The 22511-nt window shown below is 33.8% G+C and overlaps 5 protein-coding genes across 5 annotated transcripts; 3 read left to right on the top strand and 2 right to left on the bottom strand.

Moving 5' to 3' along the window:
• Positions 1-1821: 1821 nt before the first annotated feature.
• Positions 1822-6021, top strand: Cow (Proteoglycan Cow). The gene is made up of 4 exons (XM_017903071.1): positions 1822-1932; positions 3116-3360; positions 4099-4325; positions 4397-6021. The coding sequence occupies exons 1-4, from the start codon at positions 1822-1824 to the stop codon at positions 4525-4527; spliced, it is 714 nt and encodes a 237-aa protein (XP_017758560.1). The 3' UTR covers positions 4528-6021.
• A 1289-nt stretch (positions 6022-7310) lies between these two features.
• Positions 7311-9204, bottom strand: Fdh (alcohol dehydrogenase class-3 Fdh). The gene is made up of 7 exons (XM_017903070.1): positions 9063-9204; positions 8566-8809; positions 8262-8482; positions 7973-8189; positions 7758-7888; positions 7402-7676; positions 7311-7335 (listed from the first exon to the last, which is right to left on the bottom strand). Exons 1-7 carry the CDS (start codon positions 9081-9083, stop codon positions 7311-7313), a joined length of 1134 nt encoding a protein of 377 aa, XP_017758559.1. The 5' UTR covers positions 9084-9204.
• An 814-nt stretch (positions 9205-10018) lies between these two features.
• Positions 10019-10871, bottom strand: PIG-F (phosphatidylinositol glycan anchor biosynthesis class F). Its single transcript, XM_017903111.1, has 2 exons — positions 10812-10871; positions 10019-10735 (listed from the first exon to the last, which is right to left on the bottom strand). Exons 1-2 carry the CDS (start codon positions 10821-10823, stop codon positions 10019-10021), a joined length of 729 nt encoding a protein of 242 aa, XP_017758600.1. The 5' UTR covers positions 10824-10871.
• Positions 10872-11084: 213 nt separating this feature from the next.
• Ltn1 (E3 ubiquitin-protein ligase listerin) lies at positions 11085-18112 on the top strand. The gene is made up of 22 exons (XM_017903094.1): positions 11085-11216; positions 11508-11717; positions 11788-12054; positions 12144-12259; positions 12346-12700; positions 12778-12965; positions 13050-13185; positions 13270-13956; positions 14028-14238; positions 14314-14659; positions 14728-15217; positions 15302-15417; positions 15481-15634; positions 15700-15878; positions 15942-16125; positions 16196-16370; positions 16437-16779; positions 16862-17008; positions 17123-17253; positions 17331-17734; positions 17814-17981; positions 18053-18112. Exons 1-22 carry the CDS (start codon positions 11172-11174, stop codon positions 18110-18112), a joined length of 5112 nt encoding a protein of 1703 aa, XP_017758583.1. The 5' UTR covers positions 11085-11171.
• Positions 18113-18505: 393 nt separating this feature from the next.
• Positions 18506-21432, top strand: LOC108549643 (uncharacterized). Its single transcript, XM_017903133.1, has 4 exons — positions 18506-18609; positions 19571-19770; positions 20847-20990; positions 21217-21432. The coding sequence occupies exons 1-4, from the start codon at positions 18603-18605 to the stop codon at positions 21301-21303; spliced, it is 438 nt and encodes a 145-aa protein (XP_017758622.1). The 5' UTR covers positions 18506-18602; the 3' UTR covers positions 21304-21432.
• Positions 21433-22511: the final 1079 nt, after the last annotated feature.

Here is a 22511-nt window from a genome sequence, read left to right as displayed (position 1 = left end):
CAATGATACTCATATTTGCACGTCCATGCCACACATCTTTCTCTGTTGATATACATGCTGCCTCTTTTCTGTTTGTTGATTCCATGCAATATACATTTCCTCTTCTCTCTGCTTTCATTTGAACCTCTCTCTTTTCTTTGTATATCTTGAGTCCATCATTCTGAAACTTAATATATTAGCAATGATGAGTAACTTCGACCACTGATGTTAATATTTATTCAGATCAGGAATACAACATACTTTTCAATTTTACTGTATTCTCTATATCTTGTTATTGTAAGAGGACATCACTTAAATTAATTTTATTCCCTTTTGTCTGATTAAACCATCTCCCTTTTATGAATCTTTATTTGATCATCAAAGATTTCTATCTTGTATGTATTATGGTTAGCCGACCTAGAATCCAATACACATAACATACCTTACATATTTGTATTACTGCTTCAATTTTTTCTGGCCATAAAAAACAATCCTTGGCATTTAATGTCTTTACACTGGTAATATTCCACAAATCCAATATTTTTCTCCTGTTTCACATGCCTGCTTATTTCAATAGAATATTGTCCTTCTTCAACCAGGTGCTGCTATCACTAATAAAAGATAAATAAACAGTAGCTTATATCTTACACTATTTAATTACAATTGAAGGTTATGTTAATACAAAGACTTACATTCTTTTGCATGATGCAGGCACACCTCTATAGACACAACAATGCTTCCCGCGTTTTTTAGCAATTTTTTTCTCATGTTTCTTGCACTTAGAGAAAAATTAACAAATTACTCAATTTCTGTGATGAATTTATGAACTTTTATAAAAACATCAATGATTAATACTTACCTTCAAAAGCTAATTGTTAATTCGAAAACACAATTTCCAACCAATTCGTTAATTTTACCGAATCAGTAACAACCTGAATCTCCGGTTACATGATTCCAATTCTCATGCATATACTTATGCTTGTTTAACTAAGAAACGTGTGAAACCAGTCATCATTCGCGTCGATAATTATTAAAACGACCCGAGTCCATGTATATTTCGGTACCAAGAAGAGTTCAGTGGACGTTGACGCGTTGAATTCTACAACTTTCGGTAATTTTCACGTATCAGACACGTTCTCTGCGTTCGCTCGTTTAAATTGCAAGTGAGAATCAGTTCCATGTTTAACGCGTTAATTGCATTTCGAAAACGGATAATAGATCAATACTCGAGGAGAGAATAATTTTAGTTAATTGTCACGTAAACAATAGCCAAGCGCGTAAAAATCGCGTGACCAGTGTAACGATAATTGCTGCGCGTGTTTTGCTTAACAGCTGGTGGAATCGGAAGCAGCGGTGACGCGTTAAAAGTTGCTCTAATTATCAGCGAGTTACACATGCGATGACGTGGCGCAACAAATTAGGAACATGGGTAACGGGCATCGAAATTCTTGCACCGTCATTTGCGTTATCGCGAACGATGCGCAACAACGACAAACTAACAATGAGCTCGGAAGTTGCGAATTTTCGACTAAAAATATTTTTCTGCTAACGATATTGTAAGAGGAAAAGAAGAGATGGCTGGTTTAAATAAGTCTATTGTATATATATACATACATAACACTTCAGTCAGTATTGTGTATGTATAGTGTATCTAACTATGCATCACGGGTTAGTAATTTCAGAGTTAAGATCGTCTCCGAGTCATTGAATCCCGATAGAGATGACGTCAAATGATTGTCAAGTCCCATCGAAGTGGCTGGTGATTCGCGAAAGCCAGTTAAAACGGTCCCTGAATCACCGGTTCCGATTAGGACGATCATCGAATAGAGTAATCCAGTCGCAATGACCCTAGAGTCGATAGCCAGACTCTTGTCACAAGCCGGGTCATCGATAGCTAAAACCAGAATGGACATGGACGAATATGGTGTTTCGATCGGCGAACCACAGCACTACGTGCATTAACAAAATTCATAAGAAATAATTCGAAATACACTTACCAATCTCGAGTGGTATCGCTAGATACGCATGCACGTACACGCAGTTGAGGATTGTTTAACACCTTTAAAAATTCTCTCTATAAATGGCATCTGAAACAAAGTTTTATTACATGTTTTGTCAAACTATCGCTACTAAAAACGTACATGATTTATCAACGAATATACCATTCTCGTCCAACAATCTACGAGATAACACCTAAGCTAAAACTTCGAGCTGTACCCTTTATGGAAATACTACTTCATATCGTAGTAACGTTAAAAAAAATTCTACAATTGCAAACAGAAGCAATTTAAGTTGCACGGCACGCGAAGTTGATGAAAGTTGATAAAAGTCGCGATAAACGAGTGAATTTTTGCTGAACTTCGGAAGGCTCGAAAGGATTAGGCTATCTGGTTTACTGGCACTTGACGTCGCAGGAAAAACGTCGTCGACTGTAAATCGGGTATAATAGAATGACCAAAGTGTATCGTTGCAGGAAGCATAGCCTGACGATCGTAGTTGAATATACAAGAGACTAATTGCTCCACACGAAAAGGGCCTGGACATAACAGCGCGCACGATCCGACATAGTTCGGAACTGCCTCACGTCACTGCACGCCATTCGACTTCGGTACAATCACTTCCGTACCAGTACGGAATTGTCCCGTTCAAATGAATCGCTTCCCCTTCAGATCTCCCGCCGATTACTCTGCTCTGTCTCTGTCGATATTGTTCCAAGCCGGTACTGTCTCGATTCGATCTTACAATTGTATCGCTGGAAAAGGGACAGCTGATTAATTACCGCCACTAGAATGTATAATTTCAGCTTAGGCTACCATACTCGTCTTTCAGGCTAATTTTAGACTATCCTAAGCTCGCGAAAGTACATCTAATTTTGTTATACTTACTTTGTTCGTCTTCGAATCTAATCTGAGATCAAGCGAAGAATCGAAGTGGATCAGGCGAAGTATCCATAGTGACATAGTACCTGGATACATTCCACTGGAGATCGTAAACTCGTGATCTTTCGGACATCGACGGATCATTTATTTAGACAGATGTAAACTCGTCAAACTCAAACCCAATTGCATGCCCGAGACCATTTTTATTTATAGCAGGACACACCGAACGTCCAAAGCATACATGATTCCATGTCGAGGGCCAACGATATTTATATTTCATCCTGGTCCGTCTGCCGAGACGCGGCCATCGGAATTCATATTTCATTCTTGCACCGTTTCCAGGTCACTTCCCCATCGGTTGCCAGAGCGAGGTCAGGTGGATGTTCGGACATTTGGACAGCGACAACGACGGCAGGCTCATCCCTTACGAGTTGCACGGCCTGGAACACGATCAGTTCGAGCCGTGTCTGAAACCGTTCCTCCGCGGCTGTGACACCGACGGGTAAGATGACTTCCGGGCACGTGATATTCCACCCACGTAGATCTCCGCCGGGGCTATGCGAGCCGTTTGTCACATCGCGGCGAATTTTTCTCCTCCCCTCTCTTTTTTACGTAATTCCGTCGCCCGTTGCTTGTAAATCATTAAACTCCGCGGATACGTGACCCGAAAAGGGAACGGAGAGGTCGGAGAGAGGAAGGAAGATAGAGAAACCCTTTCAGTTTTTAATACCTTCGAGGGGCTTGACGCTCGAGCGTAATAGGTCTCGAGCGTACGTGCCTACGGAACGGAGTGGCTGGTCGTTAAGAGGCAGACACACGGAGCGTGTGTGAAACTTTCATTCCGAGTCAATTGCTTTTTGCTCGCATGCAAACGGGGAAATAAGAAATGATGGGTCGTTGCGTTTGTTACTTTGGAGTGGAGTGGAATTTCCGTTCCGTTGGAGAGTATAGGGATTAAGTTGGGATATTAAGGGGCCGCTATATAGCCTGAACGGAAGATTCCCGCCGTTCAGGGACACTGAACTTTGCTTCCACCACCACGTGCTAACTTAATAAGACGTTACGCGTTGATGCGTCCTTTTATTACCCTTAGCAGAGACCAAGTCTATTGGATGAAGGAGATGAGATGAAATTTCACGTCATAAATACCCGAGTCGTGGAAGTACACTTTAAGCGACCGATACATTCGATGTCCTCCGAAATTATAATAGCAAAGCAGCGAATAACAACCTGCTTTCAGAAACATCGTCGTGAGTGGCTCCGAATGGTGTGACTGCTTCTCAAAGGCTGAACGTCCCTGCGCCGCAGTACGCAAGCGATCATCACCTGACGTTGCACCTGCTTGCGATTCCCGGGGTTATTATCGAAGCACCCAGTGTCACCGTGGACTAGGACTCTGCTGGTGCGTGGATCCTCATGGCGTAGAATTTGCTGGAACTAGAACACGTGGCAGCAAGCCGGATTGCGGTAAATGCATTCTTGAATTGTCTTTAATTGGCTTAAAGAATTATCTGAATACTTACCTGATGATATTTTAGACACGATCGTAAACAAGATTAGCAACGGAGGATTGAAGACAAACAGCGTGGACCTAGACGATGACGAAGATGGCGGCACAGATTCTGCACAGGATCTCGAAGGTTCCGCCGATCAGCCATTAGACTTTTAGACTCCTTAGAATCAGCCAGCAACAGCAGCAACGGGAGCAGCACCTTAACGTGATATCGAACAGCCGGACGACACGGTTCTCCTTGCAAAGGGGAACAGGATGTGCTCGCTCGGTGGTCGTCCGCTGGTTTCGAGTATCGCCGTTGTGATTGGAGGTGTCTTCAGTGAAACAGGTCGGCGAAGGCTGCGACCCACGCGTGAGCCTAAAAGTCAGAAGAGCAACGAAGAAGTACGAGGATTGACGAGAGTGACACGAGCAGCGGATACCCTCTGGCATCGTGGTTACACCACTTGAATTGCGTCCTCTTTGTCGATTATTGGTCATGACCCTTAACCCGAGAATGATCGTTTCTTGATAATTAATTCTGTCCTTTGTTGATCGTCCGTGGTTTGAATTGCAATAACGACATTGTATAAATATCTTCTTTTCATTGATAATTAATCCAAATTAATCTATCCGAGAACACAAGTGCCAAACGGGTTAAGAAGCTGCTGAATCGGAGAATCGTGTGTAGGAAGCTTGTACAGTGCAATAATCAAGGGGCTACATCGTGCAATGGTAATCTGGTATGATGCTCTATATTTCGATCCAAGACCATGCAGGAGACGTCGACATTCGACGCGATGAGAGAATCGCCCCGATGACCCGCAATGAGACACGTTGTACCCTGTGTGCCCGTCGAGGTACCTCCATGCACAACTCGTCTATAAATAATATAATTATATACTATTTATGCATATACAAACTAGAGGTTTTGCGAGAAAGAGAAAGGAGAGATACGAGAGAGAAAGAACGATGCACAGGAAAAGAAGGGAAAGTTCATCCTCCATTGGGTAAAATTCACATGTCCACTCCACGACGTATAGAGATTATGATACCTTTAAAAAAGAAGAGATACAAAAGAAAAAAAGAAAAGAAAAAGAATGCTCTATGTAATTATGATTTCTAACCGCGCTAGATTAACGATATCTCGAATTATAATGTCTAAGCATAATATATATATATATAAATATACATATAAATATATATATATAATACTGTCTATGACTTACGATAATACAGCGGACGAAGACAAGCTGGCTGAGGGAGAAACCTGGCTAATAGTCAGCGGACGCGATAAACGCGTCTAACACACTCTTAGAGAGATGCACACGCTTCAAAACGTAGGGTATTAAACAGAAAAGTATTTGCATAATCCGAGTCACGAGTATAGGTTAATTGAGCTCTCTCGTAATAAAGCACCTTCGCTGGTTAACACAGAAAAACGTACGCCGTCAGCTAATATAGATTTCCGTCGCCACGCTTATTTATTTTCTTCACGCTAACCATTATTACTCTCCCTCTACTACTTCGGTTCTTTCGTTTCAATTTTCATTTCTCTCGTAGCCATCTTGCGTTGCGAGGTTTAGTGTAAGATATACTGCATAAAAAAGAATGACCTATTTCATACTCGCTAACTACTAAACCGCAGTTCAATCACGACGAGGAAAGAATGTTTCCAATTATTACTTTCGTGGATTATAATTGATGTTTGATATTTTATGTATCGATAAAGTCTCGAACTTAGTTCTTTTTGTTAAATATTTTTTCTTTCTTTTTTCTTTTCGATCGTAGTAATTTTATGTAAACTTGCTATAACAATCGAAGATACGGAGTAAACATTCTGGATAATTAACGAACATAATTCGTCGTGATTCGTCTGCGTTTACTGTAATTATAAGCATTTTTACTTAACGACTTTTACTTAACGAGTGTGTGGTACACCGTAGGTACTAGAGTATAACATGTAATCCGTAGAAAACTGATCGGTGTGACTATGTGAATATGCCCTAGTATTAGAAGGCAATTTACGTAGGAATAGCCAATGCAAATTATACGTATCTTTCATCTAGAATGAACAAACATGGAGATTAAGTTTTTAAGCTTAGGATACATTTTATTTCGTTATATTCTTTGAAGTTTGGATCGTTTAGCGCTCCGGTGCATTATTATTAGAGATACTTATACTCTGATCTTCAGTACTTACATTCTTACCAAAAGTAAGATTTATTTTATACCTTCTGCTATCTGATCGATGGTATATCAAGTAGAAAATATCAATAACTATTTTCATCAAAAATAAATTTTATTTCACTGTTCCTTATAAACAACTGTCCAAAAGTAAACTTTGCATTTTAACAAATGGTGTAATAGATGCTGCACCATTTTGGAATATTTAAAATAAGAATTTGTAGAAACTCTCCGTGCCATTAAACATTTGGTGTACGAAAACCTCGTCCGCGATGAATTAATTAACTAACGTGTATACTCTTTGCTACGTTGAGCGCAATTTATATTCCGCCTGAATTATTATTGTACCGTCGACCTAGATTAACAAACATATTAACTTCAAGCAAACATACATAGTTTTACCGAAAGTCTTGCATATTGTATATACATAATTATATACAATGAAAAATCATCGTCTATGATCTTCGTACCGTGATGATTTTATAAGGTATGCACCTGGTCAAAGCGTAAAGAATTTTTACTTCATTCCAGAGCTACTATTAATATTTCACCAAATTGGTATTGTACATGTGGCTGTAAGAATTCTTTATGAATAAAGATTGTTGTAGAAATCTGGAGAGTACATTCATTTTAAACCTAATTCACTATGGGATTAGAAGACTACATTTATAATGAAATATATTATTTTTATTTGGAAAGTGTATTACAAAGTAACAAATGTATTTTTGCTATAGCTAAAGTGCAAATGATATCAAAATTTTATTTACTCTTTTTCAGTACTTCAGTACTGCTCTTAAGCTGCAAAGAACAAGAATTAATGAAGAATTTATATCGATAAATCATCAAATAGCTTGTTAAACTTACCAACTGCCGGAATGTAACAAATCAAATCCCTTGTTAATTTTATCAAATGGAAGAGTATGTGTAATAAATTCATCAAGAATTAACGACTTTGACATGTACTCTTTTACCATTTTAGGAACGCTCTCTTTAGATTTCCATCCACCAAACGCAGTTCCTTTCCATACACGTCCTGTTACCAGCTGAAATGGACGAGTACTAATTTCTTGACCCGCAGCAGCTACACCCACTATAACGGATGTTCCCCAACCTTTATGACAAGATTCCAATGCAGCTCTCTAAACATAAAACATTATTCTTTTATAAATAAAATCATTCAATGATTTATTGAAGATTTTATTTCAACATTTATAATTTACCATGGTATTCACATTACCAACACATTCAAAAGTATAGTCTAATCCACCATCAGTTAATTCTACTAAAACTTCTTGAATTGGTTTATTATAATCCTTGGGATTAATAAATTCGGTACATCCAAAAGTTTTAGCTAAAAAGAATAAATTATTTTTAACTACTTGTCAATGTCTTTCTTGTTTTCCAAGAAAAATTTTAATAAATTCCTTTATTTTACCATGTTCAAATTTGCTTGAATTCACATCTACTCCAATAATACGTTTAGCACCAGCTTTCTTACAACCAAATGCAACTGCCAATCCAACTGCACCCAATCCCCATATAGCACATGTACTTCCAGGCTCTACTTTAGCAGTATTCAAAGCAGCACCATATCCAGTAGGCACACCACAACCCAATAAGCATACTTTATCAAGTGGTGCCTCAGGATCAACCTGAATCACATAAAATTTTAAAAAGTTTTAAACAATTTCAATCATTGAAATATTTATACAACATAGGAATACCTTGGCAAGAGAAATATCTGCTACTACAGTATATTCAGAAAAGGTAGAGCAACCCATGAAATGAGCAAGAGTCTGACCCTTGCAAGTAAATCTAGAAGTACCATCAGGCATTACACCTTTGCCTTGTGTAGTACGAATTTTGCTACAAAGATTTGTCTTTGGAGAATTACAGAATTTACAATCTCCACATTGCGGAATATATAATGGAATCACATGATCACCTGTAATTTTTATAAATAAAATTTTTTAGTAATTAAAAAGAAGTATAAACATTTTAATAAATGAAATAGTAATAATATAATACCAGGTTGAAATTCTGTAACTCCTTCTCCAACACTTTCAACAATACCACTGCCTTCATGACCAAGAATACAAGGAAAAATTCCTTCTGGATCTAAGCCATCTAAAGTATAAGCATCAGTATGACACAAAGCAACAGCTGTTATTTTAATTCTAACTTCATGAGCTTTTGGAGGTGCAACTTCGATTTCTTCTAGAGACAGAGGCTGTTTCTCTTTCCATGCTACAGCAGCTTTACATTTAATTACCTAATACATAAAGAAGTTCTAAGTTAGCTCTTACTTAATTATATACTTTATTAATTCCAGTCATAATCGTTAATTTGAAAATAAAAAAATAATTATCAAAGACCAAAAATATTAGATATAATATTGAATGTAATTTCCTTTAGATTATTTCAAAATCTACACAACGTAACCGGCTTAGTATTTCGCTACAGATAAATTGATTTCAATAGCTGTAATAATGGAACAAAACAATATATCTAGGAAAAACTAGTACCTTTCCAACAGTGTCCGACATAATTGTTAAATATACTTGATACTCAACAACGTAGAGAAAAATAAAAACGAAATGAACAGCACTACAATAATATTACTTTTTCTGAACACCGGTCACAATACGTTTAGCAATCACCGAATTATATAAATCCAAGGTCATAATTTGCACGCGATGCTATTTTAATACTACCGACATCTAGTGTCTAGCAAATTAATCTTGTAACACACAAAAATTATATTAAATAAATTTATTAATAAAAATTAATTTGTAAATGTATTAAATATAATAATTTCTTAATATATTTCAAATAAATTTATTCCCGATTAAACTGTAATTATTTTACTTTTTTCGATTGTATAGAATAAATATACTTTATGATTTTTAAACAGAAAAATTAATTTTTTATATAAAAAGGACTAGGATATTTTACAAATAGTATTTAGTAGAATTTGTATTTATATAATTTATTGGTTACAATATTCCAATAAAAAAATTTGTAACAATTTTTAATTAACAAAATTTTAATTTTACAACATTATTTCAATCATTATCAAGTTTCATCATTATATCAGAAAGTTTATATAATCTGACCTAATATAACTCCATTTGAAGATAAAGTTTATTTTGTATTAAACAACTTCTATTTTTGTAGGTGCTTTCATAACTTTTACATAGGTTTACAGATTATTCTTAATGTATCTATAATATCATACAAAATACTAGACATTTTTTGCATCATTCATAAACATTAAAAAATCCTTCATAATGTTTCACTCAACATACAAATAAGTCTTCAGAGAAATTAAGATGATTAGAATTATTTGGTCTATAACTATTATAATACAAGAGATCAGATTATTAAAAAAATGTCACAATGTAAAAATAAATTATTGCATGTATAAAATGTTTCATTTATGAATTGAAATTTATAACATTCAATTTAATCTAATTCATATTTATCTGTGAATCTTTTTACCTAATCTTAACATAGGTAATGTTTTTGCTAGAGTAATAAAATGTGCAACAGTGTAGCCAAGAAGAGCACCTAGAACACATGGAATTGGCCAAACTTGCCATGGTCGATCCCAATCTAATGGAATTACAATAGCACCTAACCATGTACCTAAAAGAGTAGCTTGTATATTTGTTTTTATAGCATCCACTAGAACATTGCCTTTTTGTGATTGTGCTCCAGTTATAATTTCTAATGCACCATCTACTCCTAAATGCAAACTTGCAGGAACAAATGTAAGGGTAGTCAATGTGGCAGTGAGCATTGTAGTTTCTTCATGATGCATGAACACTGGTGCACCAAATAGTATAATTACAATATAATACACAATAGATAAAAGAAAACCAGCTAATAAAAATTTGAAAATTTCTTTTAGATATCTAGACCATGCTCTTCTAGCTTTTGAAGATGTCCTTAATTCAGTTTTTGGTATAAGCATTGATTCAGAATGAAACATCGGGAACAATAACTTGATAACTTCTGCGAAAAGCAGAATCAATAGCACTGGAATAAATTTATATTTTCCCACATTATATAAATTATCATTCAGTTTGAGTAATATCAGGATGCCAGGAAAGTAAATGCAAGTAAATGAACAATATGACAATAGCAACCTCTGACTCAATTTGTTTCCAACACTCATTTCCTTTATTTCCTTAACCTGAAATAAAAAAAACTTAAATAGGCTTGGATTAAAAAAACTAAACATTTTTTACGTATATTCAATAATTTCTTACTTGACTTAACATAAAATAATCCTTTCTAATTTAATATTCGATATAATACTAGTTTTATACGATATATCATCGTGTTTTGTTATAGCTTCTTTCTATAAAATATCTATCAAGATTTTCGTACATAATATTCTTTAACAAAATAATACTGTCAAAATGCATAAAGAGATAAAAACTATTCACAAATTAATTTCAACTTTTCATTGAACGAATAAAGTATATCGTGTTAAAAAAAACATATTCACATCATAAGCATTAATACATACATCAGCTGTTGCAAACGTGATACTAGTGCAAAACTGAATTACCAAAATTTATGTGTAGCCATAGCATTTCTAATTTCTTGTTGTTCTTGTAATCATCATGGGAAAGAATAAACAAGCGCAACGAACCAAAAATAATGCAAGAGTAAGAAGAAGTTTATATTAATAAGAAAATGATTTTCATAAAAATTATAGGTTAAATTGTATTGTTATGACATCTTTCTTTAATTTTAAATTATTTTAAATTTTTTATAAGATATTAGATATTAATACCTAAATAAAATTATATTATAAAATTATATTCTATTAAAATTATACGATCAACAATCCCGTAAACATTTTATCACAGTCTGTTTACATGTTTTGACATATGCTCGTTTGATAAAAATTCTTATTTATTATTACAAATATCATCATTGTTGTGTATTATCTATAGCCATCAAATAGCAGCAGAAGTGCGGAACTTTTGGGTACTTCAATACCAAACTTTGTTGGTTTCTCAGCTGTAAAGGATGGGGGATACGTGCCTGTATTACCAGGTTTAACACTTTGCAATACAAATGAGGTTGAAATGAATAATGTTGATAGTAATTTTCAAATAGTATTAAAGAAAATGAATAAGAAAGATTCAACGACCAAAAGCAAGGTAATGAATAATTTTTTTTATTGTCTACAAAAGTAATATTTAAATAAAAAATTTATTTGATACTTTTTAGGCCTTACAAGAATTTGCAATTATGTGTAGAGATTCAGAAATATCTGCTGTGGAAGGAATGTTACCATTTTGGCCACGTTTGTATTGTGCTTTAGCAATAGATGTGGAACATAGAGTAAGGGAAGCTGCTCAGTTAGCACATGCAGCTGTTGTAAAACGTGTAGGCAAGAGTATAGCAATGTATTTAAAACAATTAGCTGGAGCTTGGTTTACTTCACAATATGATACATATCCACCTGCTGCATCAGCTGCTAGCAATTCTTTCAATGTGAATGACTATTATATGTTAATAACAGAAATTTTTAAATTAATGAGATTAATATTTATGTTTTTAATACAGCTATTTTTTACATTTAGGATACATTTCCACCAAAAAAAGTTATTGATGCCATTGTGCATTGTCAACGTGAAATCTTAACTTATATCTGTGATAACATTATTGTTTATAATGCGCAATCTTTATCTATACAAAAGTATGATTTTTATACAAATATATTTTATTAAACTATGCAACAAATACAGTTTATGAAAATTATTATGTTATGTCATGGATTATTAGGAATCTTACTGCAGAAGAAATGGAAACAAGATATCAGAGGGTGCTAATATCCAGTTTACAAGCATATAGTGTTTATCTAAAGAAAGTTCCTACTCAAGAAATTGAAAAAATGATTGATATTCACAGTAAAATAATATCCAATAACAAATTTTGGAAACTAGTTAGGTACGATGCTCTCAGAGTTAAAACAGCATTTTTTACTGTATTAACATCAATGATTGGAAGTGCTAATGTACTATTAGAAAATGAAAAAAAGAGAACTGTAACAACTATCATGAATGGTCTTGATGAAACAGAGCCTGCATTGTTGTCAGCTGTATGGGAATCTGTGATTATAACTATAAACAACATAGAGGTAAATTGTTATTATTCATACATTGTGTATTGTTTTACATTGTGTATTTACGATATTAAATAATATTAATTTTTTAGGATTGGTACAGTGTAGTAAATATTGAAAAATTAGTATTACCGAAACTATGGCGTGTTCTACGAAATGGAGGGCACTGTTGCGCTAGTATTGTTTACCCAAATTTATTACCCTTTATTAGTCAATTCCCAAAACTAAATGTTGATCCCCATTATTTGTACATAAATTTCTTTAACAATATGCGACAAGGGTATATAATAGATTAATTAAATTAAGCATGTTAATTATGTTAACTTATACATGGTTTAAATCATTTTAATTAATTTTTTTTCAGGTTTTCTGTCAAAAGTGTGCAAGTGAGTCGTTCTGAAATGCTTGCGGTGACTACATCGTTCGTTGAATGTTTACGTTATTCTGTTCTTTTGAATGTTAACAATGAAGATCTAAGTAATGCATTGCTTAGAGAGGAGGTTTTTACTTTTTGCATTTATCTGATATCATTCTAATGTCTATACATTAAGAACTATTATGAGTTAATTTGTCAATTATTTCAGCTTATACCAGTATTAGAAGTTTGTTTAAAAGAGAATAGTCCAATGAAACAAATACTTTTTTGTGAAATTACTCATCTAATACGATACTGGAGTAAAAATCGACATAATGACGATTATAGATCTTATTCTTGTTTGATACAAGAATTTTGGCGAGATCTTGATACATTATTCACTTCGTTTGTTGATACTAGCAAAAATTCTGAAACATTTGATATTTCAGATACAAATAATTCTCAAATAGAATTTTTAATGTCGTTAAAGACGATCCCTGCTCATAGCCGTAAAAATTTAAAAGTAAAATTCTATGATTCGGAGGAAAAAGTAATAACTCAAATTCAAACACAAGATACAAAAACTGATACCGATACCGAGTTCCTCTCTGAACTTAATAATTTTGTCAATTCTCTTTGCGTAAAATATTTTAATCAAATTACTGAAAGACGTGCAAAAAAATATGTCATATATTTAAACAAGCTTATAACATGTTTTGAGAGCGATGAACTTACGAAATATCTGTCCAAATTTCTTAAAGAGCAAATAAATTTTCTTAGTTTATGGGATGAAATTTTACGAAATTGGTTATTAGAACAATCAATAGAAACTGAACATATAATAGAACTCATATTCAATCTAATGAAGTACATGAATGATTCTGAGCGAAACGAAATTTTGAAATCATTAACAGAAGTAAGTGACATTTTTTTATCTATTCTTGTATGTGCAAATATATATTAATATATATTTTTATTTATTTTCAGTTTGATGACATTATAACTATAAGAAGTGCTTTACAATGTGCTCTATCTAAGAAATATAGAAACGATGTTATAGTAAAGAAATGGTGTTCACAATCTAAGATTACTAATTTACTAATAGATGTAACAAAAGAAATTGTTTTAGGGAATTATTCTGATTTGGAAAAGAATCAGAATCTTATTTTATTAGCCTTTGAACCTTTAGATGATGGCAGTAAGTTTTAATATTTAATCCGATATGTTCTATTAACGTAACATTAATAAATAATTTTTATATATTTATTTTCAGATTTGTTAATAGAAAAGGAAGGAGTAAACAAAATTATATCTATACTTTGCAATTCATTTCATGAAATAGATGAGACTTATTTGTTAGATTTTGCTAAATTAATTTCATCTATCGTTCCATTAACGTGGAATCACAAAGAAACAATAATTGGAGCGGTACAAATGTTAGGAATTCTTTTCGAATTGCGCTCACATAACTATTTCAGTAGTAATTTTATTTTCATTGATACAATGCGAAACGTATGGAAAAAAGGTCTTTTGGAAGCCATTCAAAAACTTCCACAATCAGAATTTATTGATTTAACTAAAAAACTTGCGACTTCTATGTGGAAAAAAATATATAATCAGTAAGGAAATTTCTTCATTAATAATACATTTTAATCCATTTTCTTATAACATTTTTACTATGTTTCAGAAATGAAGAACTCAATAAAGAAATATTGGTGGATATAGCAGTTGATTTCCTTGAAATTATACTTGATAACGAAGTTTATGTACAGGAAGACTGTGCAGAAGAAATTATTTTAACATTTTTAACAGATTCTGATATAACAACATGGATGACTGAAATGACTGAAATAATCATATATGGTGAAGTAATAACTGGTGCACTTTATGTGACATCTCTCCATCAAAAAATACAAATTCATCAAAAATATTTATCCATTGATATAACAAATAATATAGTCACGGATAATATTGGAAATTGCTTACAATGGGCATTATTTAATATAAACCTATTAAATAATTTATGCTTAAGATCGAACAATAAATGTGAAACAGAAACATCCAATGTTGAAAAATTATTTATACACAATTTAAATTTACCAGGGGTTATAAATCTATTAATAAATGTTATATATACAATTATATTAGGAGAAATTTATTCTAAACATTATAAATTTGTAAATATATCTATTGTTTGTAATATAGAAATATTTAATTTTATTAACAAAGTAATTAATTCTCTATTAAATAATTATTTTCAGACTATGTGCTATGATAATGTAAATAATACTTTGATGACTGTACAAGATACTTTTAAACAGTTACAGATGTATATTAATGAAGATACATTTAATGAAATTCTTGATTACATAAAAATGTAAGTATGACTTTTTAATAGCTGAATCGTTTTATCAAATATTATATTTGATTACATTTGCAGAAATTATTCAAAATATGGGAGTATGTTATCGTACATAATACACTTTTGTTGCACTGAATTATGTCTTAACAAAAAATCTAAAAAATTATTTGAAAATTATAAAAATAATGATATATTTACTGTAAATGAAGAAATAATGCTACAAAGTCTCCAGGTACAACATTATCAAATTTATAATCAATTTTTAATCCTATAGAGTTCTAAAGAATTTTATTTTAGGTTTTATCAGAATTTCAAGAATTAGAGGATATTTCAGTATCAACAGATAATGATATTTATGAATTAATAGCAGCAAGGAGTGTATTAATTAATCAAGAAGATAGTTTGAAATATTCTAACATTTTGAAAAAAATAATATCTTATGAGAAGGAAAATCCTTCTTTATTACTTCTTGATTGGTAATATTTTACTTTAAAAAATTTCATTAAATGTATGTACCAAATGTAACATATTTTTTTTAGTGAAATTTCTAAAGTTTCATGGGATAAATTAAATTTACCTTTGGAACTTATAAGATTATTAACGGAACTCGTGAATAAAATTCCATCTAAGTTAACATACGAACATTGGAACTTTATCTTAATATCTTTAGTTTTGTGGCAGCTTTCTATGATGAATTCAAAACAAAATGCCAATGATTTTAAGGTATGCATCTAATTATGTACATTGTTTAAAAGTGATTAAATTACATTATTTTTCTTTTTCATTTTCATAGGTGTTTGCATTTACAATAGCCATTTGTCAACTTTATCACGCACTCCAAAATTTCATGAACAAGCACGAACGAGAACAAATATCAGAAATATCGCCAACGTTATTAGATGAATGGAAAAATGTTTTTGTTACTGATGTACAAAGTGGAATCATTCAATGTTGGATGTCTTATGCAGGTATATTTATAATTTAAAAATCATCGACCTTTTGTTTGCCGTTCATGACCAAGCTTTGTATTGTAGGTTTATACAATGAAAAAACAACTGGTTTGAAACCTGTCATTTTATTGGATTATTTAGGGAAAGCTATAAAAATATTAAATGGAAACGTAATTTTCAAAAGTGCATCAAACATATCTCTTACAACAACTGTTAAATTGGCATTGAATTTACTGCAGTCTCCTGTAGCCAGTATACAATTAGGTGCATATCATGTATTAAAACATGCAGTACCAGAACTTGTGCAACAAGACAAAGCTACTGTTGAATTAGAAAACTTTGACGTAAATACTCTGAATATTAAAAAAATGGAAGATATTCTTCAAAATACGCAAAATATTGTAAATACCATTTTAATGGATTTCAAGTAAGTTTTCGGTTTGTTTTTGTTAACAGAAAAACAAATTTATACTTTTATAGATTGCTTCTTTACTTCAATACTTTTATAGATTATGCGATACTGTGAGTTGTACTATTGAACCATATACAGATTCTTATACTTACACAGTTGGATATTTACTATCATGGGCTACTATTCTAAATATGTGTGCAAATGCTCATGGGGATTTGCTATATCAATATGCAGAGATACTTAAGTAAGTATCTTTTTTACTAATTTCCAACATCTTTTCAAATCGATGTTTCGTAAAAATGTATTATTTTATATTTAAATTCCAACATTTAAAGCATATGCAATATGTCTGTTTCAGAGATGATTTTTTCCCTAATTTATTAAATAATATATTTCGATTAATGCCAGTGGAAGTACTTCAAGACAATAAGATCAAGGGGGCAAAATTAATGGAAATATTTTCTACTGAACCATCTCTAGATTTTGGTGGTACTAATACCAAAATATCTTTTTTCCTAATACATGTATATTTTCTCTAATATTTATTCACTTATAATATCCTATAGAAGGTTGGACGGAATGGAGACTAGACCATATTGTATGTTGGTTATATACGAACAGTTTGAGACATTTGCCAGTGTTGGTAAGACAATGGTGGAGCACCGCCGATAGCAGAGTTAGTGCCGCTGTGGACAAGATCACAACACATTATGTTAGTCCTATGCTTTGCCAAGAAGAGCTTCTGAATAATAAACTACATAACATTGAAAACATGCAAGTAAAGGTACATCCAACATTCCGTGAAGTAGTAGCTTTGTACCAAATGGATGATACAAAATTGGAACTTAATATTGTATTACCGCCCAATCATCCTTTGGGACCAGTTACCGTTGAACCTGGACAACATGCAGGTGGTACTGCGAATTGGCGAAATTGTCACATGCAGTTGTCCATATTTCTTACACACCAGGTAAGATTTGTCAAAACTAAAAAATTGTTTCTTTAAAAACTGAAACTATTTCATTTTTGTTGGTTTTATTTTTTTATAGAATGGGTCTGTATGGGATGGATTAGCATTATGGAAAAGAAATTTGGATAAGAAGTTCGCTGGCGTGGAAGAATGTTATATATGTTTCAGTATTTTTCACATAAACACCTATCAAATACCGAAATTATCTTGTCATACATGTCGTAAGAAGTTTCATACTGCATGTCTGGTAAGTTTCTAGGATTTCGTATATTTATTAAAACTTTATATCATTAATGTCGAAATATTAATTTTTTTCAGTATAAATGGTTCAATACAAGTCAAAAGTCCACATGTCCAATTTGTAGGAATATATTTTAATTTAATATATTATTTATAAACAAAATTTATACTTCTTTTTAAGTCAATAATCTAATGTCTGTATATAATATTATACAATTTGCGAAAGAGATTTATTGTCAGCCTGTTTTGCAACGTATAAATTGATTGTCCAATGTAAATTATGTAGAAAAATAATAAACTTAAATTTACAATAAAATATTAAAATTATTTTATAATTTTATCAAGCTATCTATATTTTCTAATGCGTTTTATTAATCGGTAGAATATTATTTCAAATTATCTCAAAAAATATAAACTCTGGTGCTTTATTAAAAATGAATTATTTGATAAGAAAACACATCCAAAAGTGATATCACTGTTCGATCTATCACATGTTGCACGAACAGTCTGCTGTTAACCGTTTAAACAGAACACAAATGAATGATAAGATTGCACCAGCCTTTACTTACATATAAACGAAAGATACGTATCAGTCTTTTTCGAAGTCCCAGTTGTATCAGACCTAAAGATGCGAGGTAAGTATTATATTATTATTCATAAACAAAAGTATCAAATTTCGTTATACCAATTCTAATTCTATTTATTTTCAATATTACCGACATGTATATACACTCAGAAATTCTATATATTAAATAATAATATAAAATATAAATTAGTTTCCAGGGAGCTTTCATTTTTTTCCTCTTGTCAATCAGAAATATGTAATTTAAATTTTAGAAATGTTTTATCAAGAAGTAGAGATTCCTTACAAAATTACTTTGAAATTATATCATGTATTACAACTAAATCTATATTATTCGCATTCCTTTATCTATTTCACCATCAAATTCTTTAGACTAAACTTATCTATTTCTCAATATGTTTATATGTGCGACAGGAAGGCAATGTTAGTATACCCGAGATATGGGTGTTTTTTTCATTAGATATCACTGATCAACAAAAATGATCCTTGTAAAGTTTCTTGTCTTAAACATAATTCCATGTAATTACTCTATCGCACTCCTTTTCTGAAAAATTCGAATTTTTGCAAAATCGTCCAATCTCGACCAATAATGCTCAAAGATAGCAAAAATGAAAATTAAAGGTGCTAAAAATAGCTTAGCTTGAAAGATAGAAGAGACATCGCTAAGTGTGCTAATAGCCATAGTTCTAATATTTTATAGTTACGAACGATTACAGATAGTTATCGAGGTTCAAAAGGTAGCATATCTACATTTTTACGAAATACTTTTTACCTAACAGTAGTTTCCTACAACATTGGGTCTTAAAGACATTTCTCTGAAGAAGAACCCTGCTTCAGGATTCGTGTTTAGGCCCAGAAACTCTTCAAGTATCATCTGGTGGATATATCAAAAAAGTGCAACGATTTGAACGGTGTAATCGGTGCAATGCAAATCTGCAAATTAGAAAATTTAATTAAATCGACAAATTGATCAATTGACGAATTAAAAAGTGAAAAATGGATTTTTGTCAAAGGTTGCAGGTGGGTTAACCGAAGTGCAGGGCAAAGTGTACCTTCGACCGCTATTACCGGAGGTCGCGACATAGATGGATGTGCCATCTATGTTGGAAGAGCTTTTCACATGGGGGATATGCTTCCGGCGAAAGTGATCCCTGAGAAACAAGTCGCCTATGTGTGCCACAATGGCGAAGAGCACGCGAAATACGACTTCGAGGTGAGTTACTCGCAAAAAGCAAGCATGATCTATCATCGAAATCGCCATTTTCTCCGCGAACGAACCAAAACAAGTCGGTTTACATGAAACTAAACGAGTCGTAAAATTAACGAATTACGTTCTTCGAACTTCCTCGAAACTATTTTTTTCAAATATTATTAAACATTTATAAATAAAATTTTTAAGCATACTCGATATGAAATGAAGATTAATTTCGAGAACAAATTTCGAATTTCGAAACCCCGCGGAGGTCTTAACGATAGGAATTAAATTCGGTTTAGGTGAGATCACGCGCAAAATTGTAAAATTTAACGTATCATATCTCCTGGAATTAAATTCATTTTCTCCTTACTGTAATCTAATCTCGTCGTTTAGGGAACGCTTCGTTATCTTTCGCTATCTTGCACTTTTCGTCCCATGAGTAAACGGGTTGACGTGGATTAAGTTCAAGGCGGACCTGCGGCTAGTCGTAGCCGGTCTAGTGATTTTAGCGAAATAACCAATTTTTCCAATAACCAAACTAATCCTCCATTGTAACCACCGGCAGCCCCTTTACGCAAACACGGAATCGAGATTTCGTGTCAAGGCAAAGCCGTTTCGCGGCACGGAATCGGAATACGGTTTATTCCTATTTGCATCAGGCTTTAGCTCTTTGTACAATTTCGAGTTACAGGATCGCCTTGGGCTTCGAAAACGAACTCGACGAGCGTCCAGTCACGTCCATTATCTGGTCATCTCGGTTTTTATTCCACTTAAACAGCTTCCCACCCTATCTTTCGTTCCATCTACTCTACAACGAGGCAAAGCAATTCGCGAATCGGCAGCCAAACTTGGTAGCCAAGTCAGGCACCTTGTGAAATATTTTATATACGAGATAAGGAACTGTTTTAAACAATCGCGCAACCAGTTTTTAGTCTCTCAATTGATAGATAAGCGTAAAATATTCTTCAACGTGTGCAAACAATTATCACGTTTTCTCTTCTTTCTGATATTTCACGAGATATCTCTAATATTTTGGGATATTAATTCAGCGAAATTGCAATCCCGTTACATCGTTCTGTCGCTTTTTTCCATAGGTTTTGTGCCCAGGAGAGTTCGGGTGGGAGTTCGCCAGCAACGGAAGTATCCCAAAGGACGCGGTGGTCGTAGGGCAGACCTCTGATGGAGAATCTCTGTATGCTGGTCGTGTCCTCCATAATGGATCCCAAACAGTTGGCAAGGTCGAGTATACCGTTACTTTTGCTGTACAGGAAATTTGTATTCTCGATGCAACGTTAATTTTAACCAAGAGCGACACGTGTTTCGAAAAAACTGTTTAGGAAAAAGAGACAGCGGAAAAGAACAGAAAATAGGTGTCAGCTCTGACAGAATGATGTATCTTCCTATCGGTAGAATTTAACAACAAGATTGAAAGGAAGATTATTAACGGAAATATTGTCGTTGCAGGTTCAACCAAGCCACGGTTGCTTGTACATCCCCTTCAACGGTGAAGAACTGTCCTTCAGAGACTACGAAGTGCTCGTAATTCATTAAATATCGTAAAACCAAGATCATCATCGATCTTCTGGTCGTGTCCAATGCATAATTGACATTTTTATCAAAATTGTATACGAAAAAGCCATTTGTCAAAACACAAAGAGAAAGGAAAATAAAGTATCGTTTACCACGTTCTGCTGTTTGACAAGCGATAAAACACCTCACCACCAGTCTCTCCTTAACGAAAGACAGCATCACTCGAATGTCGCTGATGCATCTCGGATTAGAATAAGATCGATAAGATAAAAACGGTACGCGAAAAATCGTCGGCGACTCTGATTGTTCGTTAGATATCACGTATAACACGGAAGCAAAGTTGCACAGCGACGAAAGGTGCTCATTAGTCGGATCGACGTCGCGATTTCCTCTACGAAAATCGACTGAAAACCGCCGCGTCAGGTATCACCATAATTGCACGCGATTCACGTTAATTAAGCTAATGGTGCACGATGAAAGGAAAGAACAGGACGACCGAGTTTCGACCGATCGCTCGTCATCGAGCCGGCCTGTTCCGAGTTCAAGCACGCGATGCCAGCGGATGTGCCGGGGAAACACGAAAACAACGGGTCTGTTACGTCTCTGAATCGAATATTTTATAGCATTGCTCGAATTACGAGCATTACTCACTTGACGACGTCATACGAGCAACTTAAGTGCCAGGGCCGTAACTTACTCTCCGATTTTTTACGTCGCTCAACCCTGCGAGCCATCCCTTGGATCTTGGATCCTCAGTCGCGTCGGATTCTGGACCATCGAAGATGGTGGAACGCGACGAATGACTCGTGTACGACGATACCGAGAGTGTCGTGGCATTGACCAAATTTCTACGGAAGCTCGAGGGTCTAGAAAAATCTTGAGGCCATCGGGCAAGCGGGAACGAAGGAACGTAATTGCCAATTCGTCGCAATTGGCCGCCCAGCAAACGCGATTACGGGACCAGAAAGGTCCGGCGCGCAAATCGTCGTCGTTGGGTATATACTTAATACAATCTTTGATTTATCGTTCTAGGTGGCCTCACGGGGGAGGGGACACGGCCCTGCCTGAAATAGGCTCCAGCCATAGAAGGCAAGACGGCCAGTTGTGATTATTTTATCAACAAATTGCCACATTTAAACGGCACCTCGGCTCTGGCCTACCAGAGAACTCGCTTTCAACCGTGCTCGCTGTTTACGCGTATTTCCGACCGCGATAGGAATAGCAGGGTG

Source organism: Eufriesea mexicana, unplaced genomic scaffold (assembly GCF_001483705.2).
Source record: "Eufriesea mexicana isolate 0111107269 unplaced genomic scaffold, ASM148370v2 scaffold2119, whole genome shotgun sequence".
Lineage (NCBI taxonomy): Eukaryota > Metazoa > Arthropoda > Insecta > Hymenoptera > Apidae > Eufriesea > Eufriesea mexicana.
This window is presented reverse-complemented; position numbering and strand designations above follow the sequence as displayed.

Coding starts and splice junctions, on each gene's coding strand:
- Cow (XM_017903071.1), top strand. CDS start 1,822: ATGACCCTAGAGTCGATAGCCAGACTCTTGTCACAAGCCGGGTCATCG. Junction 3,361..4,098: donor CGCGGCTGTGACACCGACGG/GTAAGATGACTT, acceptor ACCTGCTTTCAG/AAACATCGTCGTGAGTGGCT. Junction 4,326..4,396: donor TGGCAGCAAGCCGGATTGCG/GTAAATGCATTC, acceptor ATGATATTTTAG/ACACGATCGTAAACAAGATT.
- Fdh (XM_017903070.1), bottom strand. CDS start 9,083: ATGTCGGACACTGTTGGAAAG. Junction 7,889..7,972: donor TTCAAGCAAATTTGAACATG/GTAAAATAAAGG, acceptor TATTCTTTTTAG/CTAAAACTTTTGGATGTACC. Junction 7,677..7,757: donor TTGGTAATGTGAATACCATG/GTAAATTATAAA, acceptor TTTTATGTTTAG/AGAGCTGCATTGGAATCTTG.
- Ltn1 (XM_017903094.1), top strand. CDS start 11,172: ATGGGAAAGAATAAACAAGCGCAACGAACCAAAAATAATGCAAGA. Junction 15,418..15,480: donor ATTCTTGATTACATAAAAAT/GTAAGTATGACT, acceptor TTACATTTGCAG/AAATTATTCAAAATATGGGA. Junction 17,735..17,813: donor CCATATTTCTTACACACCAG/GTAAGATTTGTC, acceptor ATTTTTTTATAG/AATGGGTCTGTATGGGATGG.
- LOC108549643 (XM_017903133.1), top strand. Junction 19,771..20,846: donor ACGCGAAATACGACTTCGAG/GTGAGTTACTCG, acceptor TTTTTTCCATAG/GTTTTGTGCCCAGGAGAGTT. Junction 20,991..21,216: donor GATCCCAAACAGTTGGCAAG/GTCGAGTATACC, acceptor TTGTCGTTGCAG/GTTCAACCAAGCCACGGTTG.